Source organism: Vipera ursinii, assembly GCF_947247035.1.
Source record: "Vipera ursinii genome assembly, chromosome: 3".
NCBI classification, from domain to species: Eukaryota; Metazoa; Chordata; class Lepidosauria; order Squamata; family Viperidae; genus Vipera; species Vipera ursinii.
Genome location: NC_139516.1, coordinates 140,446,680 through 140,462,053, shown reverse-complemented (window position 1 = coordinate 140,462,053; position 15,374 = coordinate 140,446,680). Strand labels below are relative to the sequence as shown.

The 15,374-nt window shown below is 42.4% G+C and overlaps 1 protein-coding gene across 1 annotated transcript in view; it reads right to left on the bottom strand.

Moving 5' to 3' along the window:
• Positions 1-2,003: 2,003 nt before the first annotated feature.
• PHLPP1 (PH domain and leucine rich repeat protein phosphatase 1) overlaps positions 2,004-15,374 on the bottom strand; it is a 159,280-nt gene continuing 145,909 nt past the window's right edge. Inside the window, exons 15-17 of the mRNA XM_083358092.1 lie at positions 14,816-15,010; positions 9,682-9,910; positions 2,004-4,371 (exon numbers count right to left, since the gene is read on the bottom strand). Coding sequence (XP_083214218.1) covers positions 3,235-4,371; positions 9,682-9,910; positions 14,816-15,010 — 1,561 coding nt within the window. The 3' untranslated portion in view covers positions 2,004-3,234. The remainder of the gene's footprint in view (positions 4,372-9,681; positions 9,911-14,815; positions 15,011-15,374) is intronic.

The window sequence follows — 15,374 nt, the reverse complement described above, 5'->3', positions numbered from 1 at the left end:
TTCTGTATACTAACAGCAATAACAAAGTTAAAAAGAAATCAGTGCTTGGGTACAAATAAGGTACAATGACATGAAATTCTAGTGTGGGTTTGCAATTTAGGGATACTGAATGTAAGAATGAAATTAAAATTCCAGGATCAGGAAAATGACTTCTAACAATATTCTCCACTGCCAAAGCAAGCCAAAATAGTATTTCTCAAAAAATTAACATTGTTTTTTCTTTTTCTTTTTCTTTTTTTATTGAAAAGTTTTTCAATACATTTTATCTTTAACAAAAACGACCCCTACCCACCCCCTCCCCCCCTTCCCAACCCAACCCAGCCCTCCCCCCTCCCCGACTTCCCAGAGCTTAATACAAGGTATAAAAGTGAAAAACAATCATAAACTACCCTATGCTAACAACAATAAACTATTAGGTCTATCACACTTTAGCTCTGATAAAATGACTACAAGCAATATAAATGTCCCATCACTACTTATTCAAATGCTAAATGAAACTTTTTAGTCCCATATTTGTTCTGGATGTAATCAATCCATTTTTTCCCCTCCACGATATATCGTTGTTGCGAATGGTCTTTCAAATACCCTGGCGGAAATGGCAAAGATTTCGGCGTATTTGAAAGAACATTGTTTTTTCTAATAGATAATGTTGAAACTCAAATACTTTGGCCACCTAATGAGGAAGGAAGGACTCACTGGAGAAGAGCCTAATGCTAGGAAAGGTTGTGGGCAAGAGAAGAAGGGGACGACAGAGAATGAGGTAGCTGGATGGAGTCACTGAAATACTAGGCGTGAGCCTAAATGGACTCCAGAAGATGTTAGAGGACAGGAAGGCCTGGAGGAATGTTGTCCATGGGGTCGTGATGGGTCGGACACGACTTCACAACTAACAACTAACAACAACAATAGATAATGGGGTTCATTTTGTGTTACATGCATTACTCCCATTGACCAGTCAATTCAACTAACTAGTCTCTTCCTCCATACCGCAGAAAACTGGTATCTCTTTCTATCTTTTACAACATACCTTGATCCCTCCCTGACCAAGCCCATTTCTAGGCTTGTTCCATTATGTCAAGTGTATCTCATATGATAAAAGATTGGAACAAAGTAAAAATGAAGGTTGAGCCCAAATTTGAAAAAAAGTCCACTTTCATTCAATCCTTCCCATGCAACTAAATGTCCTTTCCACAACTTAACTTTGTGTTATACTCGGTTTTTATTCCAAAAAGCTCAAGGCTCCTGACCCGTTTATTCTCAGTTAGAACTTATGTGTGTTAGCAGAGGTTGGATGCTACCAACTGACCCAAGATCATTTAATGAGATTCATCACTCGGTGCAGCTTTGAACTCAAACCCTTCACCATCTGTTCTTGTACTTCCAGTGTTGGCAATATGGCAATTTCCACAATTTCTTTTTGACAGCGAAATACAATCTTCGTCACTCTTGAATTAAGACAAGAGTATCTTTCCTTCATTCTAATATGAGAATTAGGGGACGCGGTGGCTCAGTGGGTTAGGACGCTGAGCTTGTCGATCAGATGGTCGGCAGTTTGGCAGGTCGAATCCCGAGTGCCGCATAACAGAGTGAGCGCCTGTTACTCGTCCCAACTTCTGCCAACCTAGCAGTTCAAAAGCACGTAAAAATGCAAGTAGAAAAATAGGGACCACTACGGTGGGAAGGTAACAGCGTTCCGTGCGCCTTTGGCGTCTAGTCATGCTGGCCACATGACCACGGAGACGTCCTCGGACAAGCGCTGGCTCTTCGGCTTTGAAATGGAGATGAGCACCGGCCCCTAGAGTTGGAAACGACTAGCACGCATGTGCGGGGGAACCTTTACCTTAATATGAGAATTCTTTAATATTGAGGACAGGGTAATATTAGTTTAGTTTATCAACAACTATTGCAATAAAAAATAAGAGAACTTCAACTTTTCACGGTTGAGCCTGCAGATGATATACATGCATATGTGTGTTTGTACAGACATACCAGAAGCCAGCAAATATTTGTAAATTTTTATATTTATTATAACAAAAATTATGACATGTTCATTTGTGCATTCTTCTTTAATATAACTCTTGGTATGTAAATGATCTACAGTAAATGAACTCTATACAATCATGCTGGTTGTGACAGCAGGGAGGAACACACAAAAATGTGCCAAAAAAGTTAATGGTGAAGACTGAGGGAAAAAAATTAACACAAGGATCTGTAGCCCACTGAAGTCTACACAGCTTGTTACAGCTGCTCCTGCTAATTTTGTATGGATCAGAATCCAAAAAATGTCATCACTTGTGGGCAACTTCACATGAGAGCACAGTTCCCCCCCCCCGGAGACTTGGGCCCAGCCAAATCAAATGGCAACCGGACATGGTGATATAGACACAGTGGGTCATCAAGGCCTCACATATTTCATCACTTCACCCGCTGAGAGGGCTGTAAGTTGATAGGATTTTCCTACCCTCCCAATTTGGTAGCATCAATGGTAGCTTTGACATACATGCGAAAGCTCCCGGGTGTAAATGGAAATGGGGGGGGGCAATGTCAGTTTACTAGGTTGTGCCCTCCTGCCAGGTCTACAAAAAAAACATGTGAAGCATCACTATACAACACTGAGTTATTTACAGGAATTTCCCAATCAGCTGTTCTCTCAGAGAAAATTAGTGAGTCTCAGTGACTTAAAGTCACCTGAAAGAGTAAAAGCAACTCCTAGGAGTTAGTCTCCATAATTCTACAAATGTCTATCCATTTTCAAGACCAAAAAAGCCTTTTTTTTCTCTCAAAGAAATACAGTATTACAATATTACTTAATCATTTAGCACTGGCAATACTGCCCTGTTTTCCAAACAGACGGAGGAGAAAAAAAAGAACAATTTTAAAAAATATTACATCAACGTCGTCATCAGTTTCTTTGCAATATATTAAACCTTTTGTATTTTAATTTTTCTCCACTTTTTTTTTACACATCTGATATGTTAAGGAAGGGGAAGAGTTAAACTAGATTAATTTCTAACCAGTGAAGCATCGCTAGAAAAGGGGGAGGGGAGGGAATAAGGTTGGTGATCATTACAGCTAACAAACAAGAAGCAGTTGCACTTCTCAGTTAAAGGGAAGGATCTGGAAGAGAAAGTGGGGAGGGGGAAAGCTTCCTTCCTTCTTCACCTCATTAGTGTAATACAAACCTAAGGAGCTTCCGGCTCTTAATGTCTTGTTAGCTTGTTTCTCAAAGCGCCGTCATAGCGGTGTGTCGTAATAATCGGGCAGTTGGTCCAGCTGATATTGACGTTGTTGTTGCTGCTGCTGCTGTTGTTGCTGTTGTTGCTGTTGCTCATGATGTTGCTTCATGATCTCCTTCACCTCCTCCTCAAGCTCTGGTGGGATGATGAACTGATCATCTGGATCTGGCTGGGCTGGAGCGGCAAAATAGCCCCCCGTCTTCCTGAGTGGCGCATCGGCTGCTACTTCAATTAGGTTGTGGCTCCTCTCCTGAGGAGCCACGGAGCCATTGCCTCGGCGGCGCCCAATGGTGCCAGCGGCAGAAGAGTCGGCCTTTCGAAGGAGGCAGGCGTCTTCTTCATTTGCCCCGATGACGATGCCTTCGTCGCTGACTTCCACTGGGGTCTGCGGTAGCAACTGCTTCTCTTTGGCCCGACCACAATGGATATCCACTTCCACTTCAACTCTGCTGCCATTGGAAAAGACCCCTTCGATTGGCTCCTCGTCATCGCTGTCGAGGCCGTTGTCTGAAAAGGCGCTGGAAAACGTAGCGCTGGACAGCTGCCTTTGGAAGGAGTTGGAGAGGCAAACCGGGTGGAGCATACAGCGCTGATCGTTAGGGTAAGCGGGGCTGTTTTCGTTCATAGTTACCTGAGGTGGCTCGTCAGAGGCCGTGGATCCAACCTCGCTGCTCATTTCGGAAGTGGAGATCTCGCTGCTGATCTCAGAGGCCATGCCGCTGCTCGACGAAGGCATCCCCAAAGCATCAGAAGGCTTATCTTTGATTACTACGTTGACGGACTGAGGGAAGCTGCCTGGGCTGGGAGGAACCCCATTTAACTCACAGCAGCAGAAGCTATCCTCAGTTACATTGAGCTGAACCACCACGGCACTGAGGCTATCGTTGCAGCCATAGCTCTGAGCCAACGTGCAAAGTTTCTTGGCAGCTCCAAGGGCATCGGGCACGTTCCTGACAGCCTCCACAGCTTCGTCGATGGAGAGACTGTCCCACAGGCCTTTGCTGCCCAGAATGAAGAATTCATCCTGAGGAGTCAAAGTAATGGACTGCACGTGGGGGCGTGGAACAACACTTGGGTGAAGGAAGGTATATCCCAAAATCCTTGTTGAGTCGGTTACACCATTCACTTTGCCATCCTAGAACGAAGGGACAAAAAAAAATGTTAATTGTTTAATGTTGTTTTAAGCGCTAAATAACCAGCTCTTACTTGGGGGAGAAGAGGGATAAAGTTTGAGTAAAGAGTTGGGTTTAGAATCAGTCCAAGCTGCTGGTACCTCTGGATGGTGTGGGTCATCGTTCTGCTCCACTGACAACTCATCCAAGAGAAATATAAAATTTGCAATGTCTAGAACAGGCATGTCAAACTCGTGACGTCAGATGATGTCACACGACGTATCGGGACTTTTCCCCCATTGCCGGCAATGGGATGGGTGTGGTTTCGACATGCCTGGTCTAGGATGTCTAATAACTTTAAAAGAGGCAAGGAAGGGATCTGTGCCTTCAGAATAGAACACCAATGTCAGTCTAACAGCAGGAAGTGATTTTTGTTAGAAGAAGTTAAAGGGGGAAGGGAACCTTATCATATCTCCCTTCCTGACACTTTGAGACGTGCTGTTGAATTCCTATTATTAATAGCAATTGAGAAGAAATAGATCTGTAGGGTGACTGATATTGGGCAGATTAAAATAAAGGGCTTTTCTGCACTACTTTCTCTTTGCAGATCTTTCACATTTGAAGTATGCAAAGCCTTTCAAATTCAAAACATTCTGACCTCGAAAGCCTGTTTTGAGCTCAACTTTTTTGATGTCTAACTTTGGCAAATTTAGGACTTCAGAACTTTAACTCCCACAATTCCCCGGCCAACCATCTTTTGGAGCTGAAGTCCAGAAGTCTTAAAAGGTGCCAAGGTTGGACACTGCTGTTCTAGATGAATTGTTCCAACTTTACCAAAAGTGTTCCAATGTTCAGTTTGTCTGGAAATGTTCTGAGTATGAACTAGACCAGGGGTGTCAAACTCAATTTCATTGAGGGCTGCATCAGCATTGTGGTGGCCCTCAGGGGGCCGGGTGGGTATGGCCAGGGTGGGCGTGGCCTACTAGGTGGGCGTGGCTAGAGTGCTTATGGCCTACTGGGTGGGCATGGCCAGCTCTACATCGTTCGCATCAAGGGTGCCTATGGGGGCCTGGGCAGGAGTGGGACAGATCTGGGGGTCTCTGGCAGAAGGAGGTTCTCTGGGCCAGGGCCAAGGCAGTGGGGGCCGTTCCCTCACTGTTTCCAGGATGGCTTTGTGGGCCACATGAAACCACTTCGCGGGCCGGATCCGGCCCCCGGGCCTTGTGTTTGACATGTCTGAACTAGACCTTTTCTGAACTTCAAACATTTTTTATTTTGAAATATATTGTACACTTCTACTTGTTACAGCTTGTGGGAAAACAGCAATCCACAACTGGGCCAACTGGCCAGTTTAACAACCACTGTTCTTTGAAAAAATTATTTGCCACTTGGAAGTTTTGCATCTCTTTGTCACTGAATATTATCATTTCTTCTGAATCCTACAGATATATACCACCTAGAGCAGGGGTGTCAAACTCAATTTCATTGAGGGCCACATCAGCATTGTGGTTGCCCTCGGGGGGCCGGGTGGGTATGGCCAGGGTGGGCATGGCCTACTGGGTGGGTGTGGCTGGAGTGCGTATGGCCTACCGGGTGGGCATGGCTAGCTCTACATCATTGGCATCAAGGGTGCCTATGGGGGCCTGGGCAGGAGTGGGACAGATCTGAGGGTCTCTGGCAGAAGGAGGGTCTCTGGGCCAGGGCCAAGGCAGTGGGGGCTGTTCCCTCACTGTTTCCAGGATGGCTTTGAGGGCCACATGAAACCACTTCGTGGGCCGGATCCGGCCCCCAGGCCTTGAGTTTGACATGTCTGACCTAGAGTGTGTTGAGACTGAGAAGGTAGATCACTCAACCAATTGAATGCAATGCTTGGTTTCTGTGAAACATAACACCAGTCATTTAACCACCGAGTTCCACATATTTCTCTTAAATATCCCAACGGAGTTCTGGGTGATTTGTGGCAAACTAGAAATGAGCATCAATGTTTGCTGATATTTGCCTTGTTACTTTCACACAAATTCCACTTTGCCTGATACTTTTCTAAACGCACCAGCCATGGCTAGAGAAGCAAGCAGATTCCTGAATGTTGTTTTAAAATTCTCTGTGATTTCCTCGACAATTTTATGCTGTGAGCTTGGAATGATTATTTTTTTTCCAGGATTACCACTCTTGCTAAGATTTGCTATTGCCCTAAATCGTCCCCATCTCATGAATATGACACTGACTGTATGGATTGATGCTGGAGCTTTACAAATGGTGGTGCAAAAGGAAGCCTTCAGGAATGTCTTTTTAAGGGGCACAACACATCTCTGGAATCTACATATTAAGAATTTCATGGTGATGAAGGAAGTCAAAGTTTATACAGGGCATACTTCAATTTTTATTGTTTACTGAAGTACACACATAACTGGCCCTAGTTATCCCTTTAATTGGATTGAGTTTAAGACTCTGGCACCCCCAGCTGTTGGATGGCATCATTAATGATAGAAATATCACAGGGTGATTTCTTCATTCTGAAGAAATCCCTTCCTATGTTAGTAGGAAGCCCTAAGTGATTATGAAGCTCTGGTAACATTCAGTGGCCAAGAGCTGCAAAAGAAACGCAACACTTAAAAGTGGGTGAGTATTTTTTCACAAAAGGGACGCGGTGGCTCAGTGGGTTAGGACGCTGAGCTTGTCGATCAGAAGCAGTTTGGCGGGTCAAATCCCGAGTGTCGCATAACAGAGTGAGCACCTGTTACTCGTCCCAGCTTCTGCCAGCCTAGCAGTTTGAAAGCACGTAAAAATGCAAGTAGAAAACTAGGGACCACTACGGTGGGAAGGTAACAGCGTTCCCGTGCGCCTTTGGCGTCTAGTCATGCTGGCCACATGACCACGGAGGTGTCCTTGGACAAGCGCTGGCTCTTCGGCTTTGAAACGGAGATGAGCACTGGCCCCTAGAGTTGGAAATGACTAGCACGCATGTGCGGGGGAACCCTTTACCTTTACCTTATTTATTCACAGGACTGTACCTGGTGAGAAAAAGTGGCAATGCCAGCTGCATGAAATAAAGCAGCAGACCTGCTTACGTAAGCAGGAATTAAGGACACTACAGGTGGTGTCGACTTAACAACCGTAATTGAACCCAAATTGAAGCCAACATTTCTGTGGCTAAGCAAGACAGTGGTTAAGTGAGTTTTGCCACATTTTATAACCTCTGTTGCCATAGTTGTTAAGTGAATCACTGCAGTTGTTAAGTTAGTAACACAGTGGTTAAATGAATCTGGCTTCTCCATTGATTTTGCTTTGAAAAGGTGATCCCATGACCTCCAAACGTCATAAAATGAAGTGTGCCAAGTGTGTGGATTTTGATCATGTGGGCATGGGGATGCTGCAATGGTGCTAAGAGTGAAAAATGTTCATAAGACACCTTTTTCAGTCTGTTGTAACTTCCAATGGTCACTAAAGGAATTGTTGTAAGTCAAGGACTATCTGCACTTAGCACCAAATACTTCTTAACATACCATCCCTGTACGTGTGGCTTGTGCACTGCATAGTATTAAATGAAGGCAGAATTAACAGGTTGGGGGTGTCTTTTCTACAGCCCTACCGTACCAAACTCATATTTCTAGGCTTAGAAAATGCAGATTTACCATAATCATACAGGCTGGAAAAGGAAATGAATTATGCCTGTACTCTTGTTTGTTTTCAGGAAATTGCTCTGCAGAAAAACTGTTTTCACATGCCCCAATTACATTTCTTTTTCAGATATGTTACTTCCCCTCAGGGGAAAAAAAAGATTAATATCAGAAAGGAAAAACATTTTTTAATATATATATATAAGAAGTACTTGTATTCTTAAGTTCTGGTTTGGTTTGACTTGAAACAAAATCAGGGAATTTTTAACATCCTGCATTCATTTAAAGCCTGGATGAAACATGAAAAGGAAGTGGGAATGGGGAAAGAGGAAAGTAAAACTGAAGGAAACATCTTGTGTTTCCTACCTTTACATGCTTTAATTTTAAAAAAATGTGATAAGTGGTAGAAATGTGCAAACTGAAGAAAGTAACTTTGGTTTGGGCAGGATACCTCTGATATTAATATTACGGGCATTGTGGTTACTGTCCATAACAACATTTTAGGAAACTTTGCCTTATAGTTCTTTTAGGATGGCTTCCCAATGATCTTGATTTTTCTTCAAACTCTGGGATAGTTTGATGGTAAAGCTATTTGATGCATATTTCATGAGGGATTAACATATATTTTCTCTCTTAAGTGAGGTTTCTTCTCCGTTCAATTCTGTCCACTTTTTAAAAGACATGATATTTATTGGTTTTTCGGTATATATTGTCCAGAGTCACTTTTGAATTGAAGTGTCCTTATAAATCTAAATTATATATATCTACCTGTATACGTGCATTTATAAAAATATAGTAGGGTAGGGTAGGGATAGGATAAGGATAGGATAGGATAGGATATACCGGTAATAGAAGAATAGAATAGGAATAGAATAGAATAGAATAGAATAGAATAGAATAGAATAGAATAGAATAGAATAGAATAGAATAGAATAGAATAGAATAGAATAGAATAGAATAGAATAGAATAGAATAGATTTATTGGCCAAGTGTGATTGGACATGATAACAGTTTTCCATTTGAAGGGCTATTGCAGAGAGTAGAGTAGAGTAGAGTAGAGTAGAGTGGAGTGGAGTGGAGTGGAGTGGAGTGGAGTGGAGTGGAGTGGAGTGGAGTGGAATGGAATGGAATGGAATGGAATGGAATGGAATAGAATAGAATAGAATAGAATAGAATAGAATAGAATAGAATAGAATAGAATAGAATAGAATAGAATAGAATAGAATAGAATAGGTTTATTGGCCAAGTGTGATTGGACATGATAGCAGTTTTCCATTTGAAGGGCTATTGCAGAGAGTAGAGTAGAGTAGAGTAGAGTAGAGTAGAGTAGAGTAGAGTAGAGTAGAGTAGAGTAGAATAGAATAGAATAGAATAGAATAGAATAGAATAGAATAGAATAGAATAGAATAGAATAGAATAGAATAGAATAGAATAGAATAGAATAGAATAGAATAGGTTTATTGGCCAAGTGTGATTGGACACACAAGGAATTTGTCTATGGTGCATAAACTCTCAGTGTACATACAAACAACAAAGTGACAGATCACAGATCAGAAATCATATTTACAATCATTAATCGTAAGAAGTCAGAAGGAACTCTGCCTTATGGGCAGGGTTCAGAAACAGATTTGTAAAGAACCACCTGTATTTTATTGGCCTAATCCCTCCCTCCCTCCCTCCGTCACCCTCACCGGAGCTGACAACCCAGTGTCTTACTTCTGTAATAATGGCCTTGTGCTGCTTGATCCTCCTTAGCTCTTCCTCGCAGCTCATCATGTAAGACCTAGACAAAGGCAGAGGCTTCCCGTTCCTGCAGAGAACGGATTGGCACTTTCCCACGTTTGCTGAGGTTAATGTGAAGCATCCACCTGGATCTAATGGGTCGTGTTTGATGTGGCAAAGGACAGCGGAGCCTCCAAGCTTCTGACCGGCAGTTCCGAGCTTCCTGGAATGTCATGAAAACAACACAAAGAGGTTAAATAGGAAGAAGCAATGATCATGCATACAGAGTTTAGGCCAACACGCGCGCGCGCGCACACACACACACACACACACGTTTATTTTCAAGATTCAGCAGAAAAAGTGAGGAATTCATACCCAGAAAGCAATTACGACATCTACAACCAGAAATTTGATGCACTCCATTAGAACTGCCGACAGAAAATTTAAAACCGTTCATAGTTTAGTGCTCAGCCAGATGGTAGCAGTAGTTAACCTTGGCTGATTTTCAAAAGCTAAGCAGTGCTGGGTCTTGTTAGTAAACAGATGGGAGACAAGCAGGACCTTCTAGGGCTGTAGGCCCAACTGGAAAGTTTTTTTTTTTAAAAAAAATTCCAGAACGGGGATATATTCTTGCCAATATGTTTACGAAGTCACTAGATGCTGACACTCTACCTGAAGATTACAGGGAGTGCAGAATTATTAGGCAAGTTGTATTTTTGAGGATTAATTTTATTATTGAACAACAACCATGTTCTCAATGAACCCAAAAAACTCATTAATATCAAAGCTGAATATTTTTGGAAGTAGTTTTTAGTTTGTTTTTAGTTATAGCTATTTTAGGGGGATATCTGTGTGTGCAGGTGACTATTACTGTGCATAATTATTAGGCAACTTAACAAAAAACAAATATATACCCATTTCAATTATTTATTTTTACCAGTGAAACCAATATAACATCTCAACATTCACAAATACATTTCTGACATTCAAAAACATAACAAAAACAAATCAGTGACCAATATAGCCACCTTTCTTTGCAAGGACACTCAAAAGCCTGCCATCCATGGATTCTGTCAGTGTTTTGATCTGTTCACCATCAACATTGCGTGCAGCAGCAACCACAGCCTCCCAGACACTGTTCAGAGAGGTGTACTGTTTTCCCTCCTTTAAATCTCACATTTGATGATGGACCACAGGTTCTCAATGGGGTTCAGATCAGGTGAACAAGGAGGCCATGTCATTAGATTTCCTGCTTTTATACCCTTTCTTGCCAGCCACGCTGTGGAGTACTTGGACGCGTGTGATGGAGCATTGTCCTGCATGAAAATCATGTTTTTCTTGAAGGATGCAGACTTCTTCCTGTACCACTGCTTGAAGAAGGTGTCTTCCAGAAACTGGCAGTAGGACTGGGAGTTGAGCTTGACTCCATCCTCAACCCGAAAAGGCCCCACAAGCTCATCTTTGATGATACCAGCCCAAACCAGTACTCCACCTCCACCTTGCTGGCGTCTGAGTCGGACTGGAGCTCTCTGCCCTTTACCAATCCAGCCACGGGCCCATCCATCTGGCCCATCAAGACTCACTCTCATTTCATCAGTCCATAAAACCTTAGAAAAATCAGTCTTGAGATATTTCTTGGCCCAGTCTTGACGTTTCAGCTTGTGTGTCTTGTTCAGTGGTGGTCGTCTTTCAGCCTTTCTTACCTTGGCCATGTCTCTGAGTATTGCACACCTTGTGCTTTTGGGCACTCCAGTGATGTTGCAGCTCTGAAATATGGCCAAACTGGTGGCAAGTGGCATCTTGGCAGCTGCACGCTTGACTTTTCTCAGTTCATGGGCAGTTATTTTGCGCCTTGGTTTCTCCACACGCTTCTTGCGACCCTGTTGACTATTTTGAACGAAACGCTTGATTGTTCGATGATCACGCTTCAGAAGCTTTGCAATTTTAAGAGTGCTGCATCCCTCTGCAAGATATCTCACTATTTTTGACTTTTCTGAGCCTGTCAAGTCCTTCTTTTGACCCATTTTGCCAAAGGAAAGGAAGTTGCCTAATAATTATGCACACCTGATACAGGGTGTTGATGTCATTAGACCACACCCCTTCTCATTACAGAGATGCACATCACCTAATATGCTTAATTGGTAGTAGGCTTTCGAGCCTATACAGCTTGGAGTAAGACAACATGCATAAAGAGGATGATGTGGTCAAAATACTCATTTACCTAATAATTCTGCACTCCCTGTATTTTTTTACAGCTTATTGGTACAGTCTGCGTGGCTCCTTGATTCGTTTCCAGATCTTTCCAGTTAAATAACTAGGTTTTGTTCTTAGCTGCGAAGTCGTGTCTGACCCATCGCGACCCTATGGACAACGTTCCTCCAGGCCTTCCTGTCCTCTACCATCTTCTGGAGTCCATTTAAGTTCATGCCTACTGCTTCAGGGACTCCATCCAGCCACCTCATTCTCTGTCGTCCCCTTCTTCTTACTAACTTCTTCTTACTAACTTACTAGGTTAGTAAGAAATAAAAAACCCTTCACCAGAACTCTCAGAGGGCCAAAGCCATTCTGGTGTCCTCCCAGCTAAGAGGATCACAGAAGAGAGGCAACAACTCCGTGCCATATATGTAAACAGCCCAAGTCAAAAACAGGTTTCTACCAACGTTCCTAAGGTTGTACGCAAAGTGAATTCCCCTCAGAAAAATGGGAAACCTGACAAGAACGTAGTAAATTGAGATAGTTTTGGATATTTAAAATTCTGTTTGAATGCAAAACAGCCCCTTCAACTATTCTGGAAGAGTTTTAGGCTCAACTTCACACTTGAAACTAGAGTGTTCCAAATTTGAAAGAGTTCAGATTTCTAACGTTTCGCACGGCCCTCCTCCAGAACTTTTCCCTATAGGCAAACTAATAGAAAAGAAAAATAAGAAAGGCATTCCAGTTTTGCATTCCCTTTTCAAAGCAACTGGATCAGATAAACATGATTGCATGGGATTACAGAAAACTCTCATGAAATCCCAATTAAGTCTAAACTCACGTATTATTTACATCCTCCCAACTGTACATTTCTCCAAAATTGGCTGTTTCCAGATCAGTGCAGAACTGTCAAGCCTATATAAATAATGCATAAAAACCCATCTAGCTTCCTCCAAAAGCCATATCTGGCTATAATTTAAACAATTTGCTTTTGATTATTCAGTCTGGAGTAGTAGTTAGAATGAGCTGCTACACAGCTATGTATCTATAAATAAAATCCATCACTTTCAGTATATCTTTATACAGACAGGCTTGTTCTCTTCTTTTTTTAAAGGAGGTATGCAAGAAGAAATATATGGTTTTTATTTTTTTATAATATTTTAAAAGGGTTGCATATGAGCCTTTAGGTAATTTAATGGAAGAAGAAGGCTGTGACAAATAGCAATTGAACGTGTGTATGAAAAGCACCAGAGGCAGGTCATTTTTGTGCAAAGGAAGTAGAAGATCGAAATGGCAGAAATCTAGCAATGAAGTCCTTGTTGTTGTTAGTTGCGAAGTTGTGTCCGACCCGTCGCGACCCTATGGACAACGTTCCTCCAGGCCTTTCTGTCCTCTACCATCTTCTGGAGTCCATCTAAGCTCACGCCTACTGCTTCAGTGACTCCATCCAGCCACCTGATTCTCTGTCGTCCCCTTCTTCTATTGCCCTCAATCTTTCCCAGCATGAGGCTCTTCTCCAGTGAGTCCTTCCTTCTCATTAGGTGGCCAAAGTATTTGAATTTTAGCTTCAGGATCTGGCCTTCTAAAGAGCAGTCAGGGTTGATCTCCTCTAGGACTGACCGGTTTGAACACCTTGCAATATGAACTCATTACTGTTTCTAGCAAAATGGTCCCTGGCTTGTGTCCAGTTTATTTTTGGAATTAAGCTCCAGTAAATTAAATATAGCTTAATATATTATTAACCTTCCCCAATTATAGTCAAAAGGTTAAATGTAAAAACGTGATTTCAAAGGGAATACAGTGTTGATTCATTGATCTGGAGATTCCCCCAAATTTTGCTGAAGTATAAGCAGAAATGTTTAGCAGTAGCAATCAAAACTCTTAGCTATCACCTAGTATTGCCTCTGATACATGGGCAATGTTGAGCGTATCTCCTAAACAGCCAGTTTCCAAGCTCTTTCTGTTAACAGTAATGTGAGAGTTAAGCTAATGCTACAATATTCTTCTTCAAATACCAACAACCTCAAGTAAAGGTAAAAGTTTTCCCTGTCAAGTCATGTCAAACTCTAGGGGGCGGTGCTCATCTCCGTTTCTTAGCTGAGGGAGCCAGCATTGTCTGAGGATGATTCTGTGGTCATGTGGCCAGCATGACTATACAAGTCACATGGAACGCTGTAACTTTCCCACTGAAGTGGTACCTATTTATCTACTGGCATTTGCATATTTTCAAACTGTTAGGTGGGGCAAGTAATGGGAAAACTCATCCCGTCACGTGGCACTTAGGTCTCAAACCTGGGCTGTCACCTCCTCTCAGCTGACAAGCTCAGCATGTTTAACCGCTGAGCCACTGCACCGTCTGCAGGTATAAAAGATTTAAAATCAAGGCACTGCGATCATTTCAACTGTGTGGAAAAGAGAGAGAGAGAGAGAGAGAGAGAGAGAGAGAGAGAGAGAGAGAGAGAGAGAGAGAGAGAGAGAGAGAGAGAAGGATAAGAGGTTAATCCATTCACATAAGTAATTTTCTTGAAAGGCTTTTCTGTTTAATGACGGCAGGCCTGAAGAAAGTCCCAGGATTCAGTCTGTCTTCTCTGCTGAAAGAATTAATACATTCACTGGTGAAGATTTTTCTTGAAAGCTGCAGTCAGGCAGAATAGACAATTCTAGGCTGTATGTCAATGGTCTGAGTCACTAGTAAGCCATTTTCAACATTCGCTGCTGACATGGTATGTAAGAATGTCAGTTCTTGTCTCATGTGAAAACTCAAGATGCTAGCAGGATCGCTGCGTGCACATGATGCTGTGCCAAACCGGGCTCTCGAGAGGAACAAGTGAAAAGGGACCCCAAAAAGAGTGAAGAAGGAATGGGACATGTTCAGGATTGGAAGAACAGATCCTTGCTTATCTTTACAAGTATCAACTTTGCAAATACAACTGACCTCTGCATTACGATGAAAGTGTTGATCATGTATTCCTCTTCATTCTTGGTTTTCTGCAGCTCTTCTGCCAAGATATCACTCATGGTACATTGTAGAAGGTAGGGTATTTCCACGTTGCGATCCCCATCAAAGACTCCATAGAGGGCCTCCCTGTTCTCACAGAAGTTATTGGCGGAAAGAGCTGCCACACATAGCCTGCCGGGTAAATAAGTAAGTAAGTAAATAAATAAATAAATGCGTGTACCAATCCAAGCCAGCTTACCGTGAGGACAAGTGGCAGGGCAATTTTCTACAAAGCTATCTCCATCACCGTGCCATCAGGTTTCACCCCTACATTTTCTAGCTATTAACAGCTTTCACGTTTCTTGCAGTTCATTTGAAAAGAGAGGTCTTAATCTGAAAGGGGATGGAGAATGTAGGGCTTTGTTGAAAAATCTGAATCCATCTAAACAGTTCTACAGTAGAAGCAAAATAGCGTATCTCCTATTCTCTCACCAAGCTAATTATACGTGTCATCGATCTACTGGCCTTTTTTGCCATGCAGTACTTTCTTACAGAA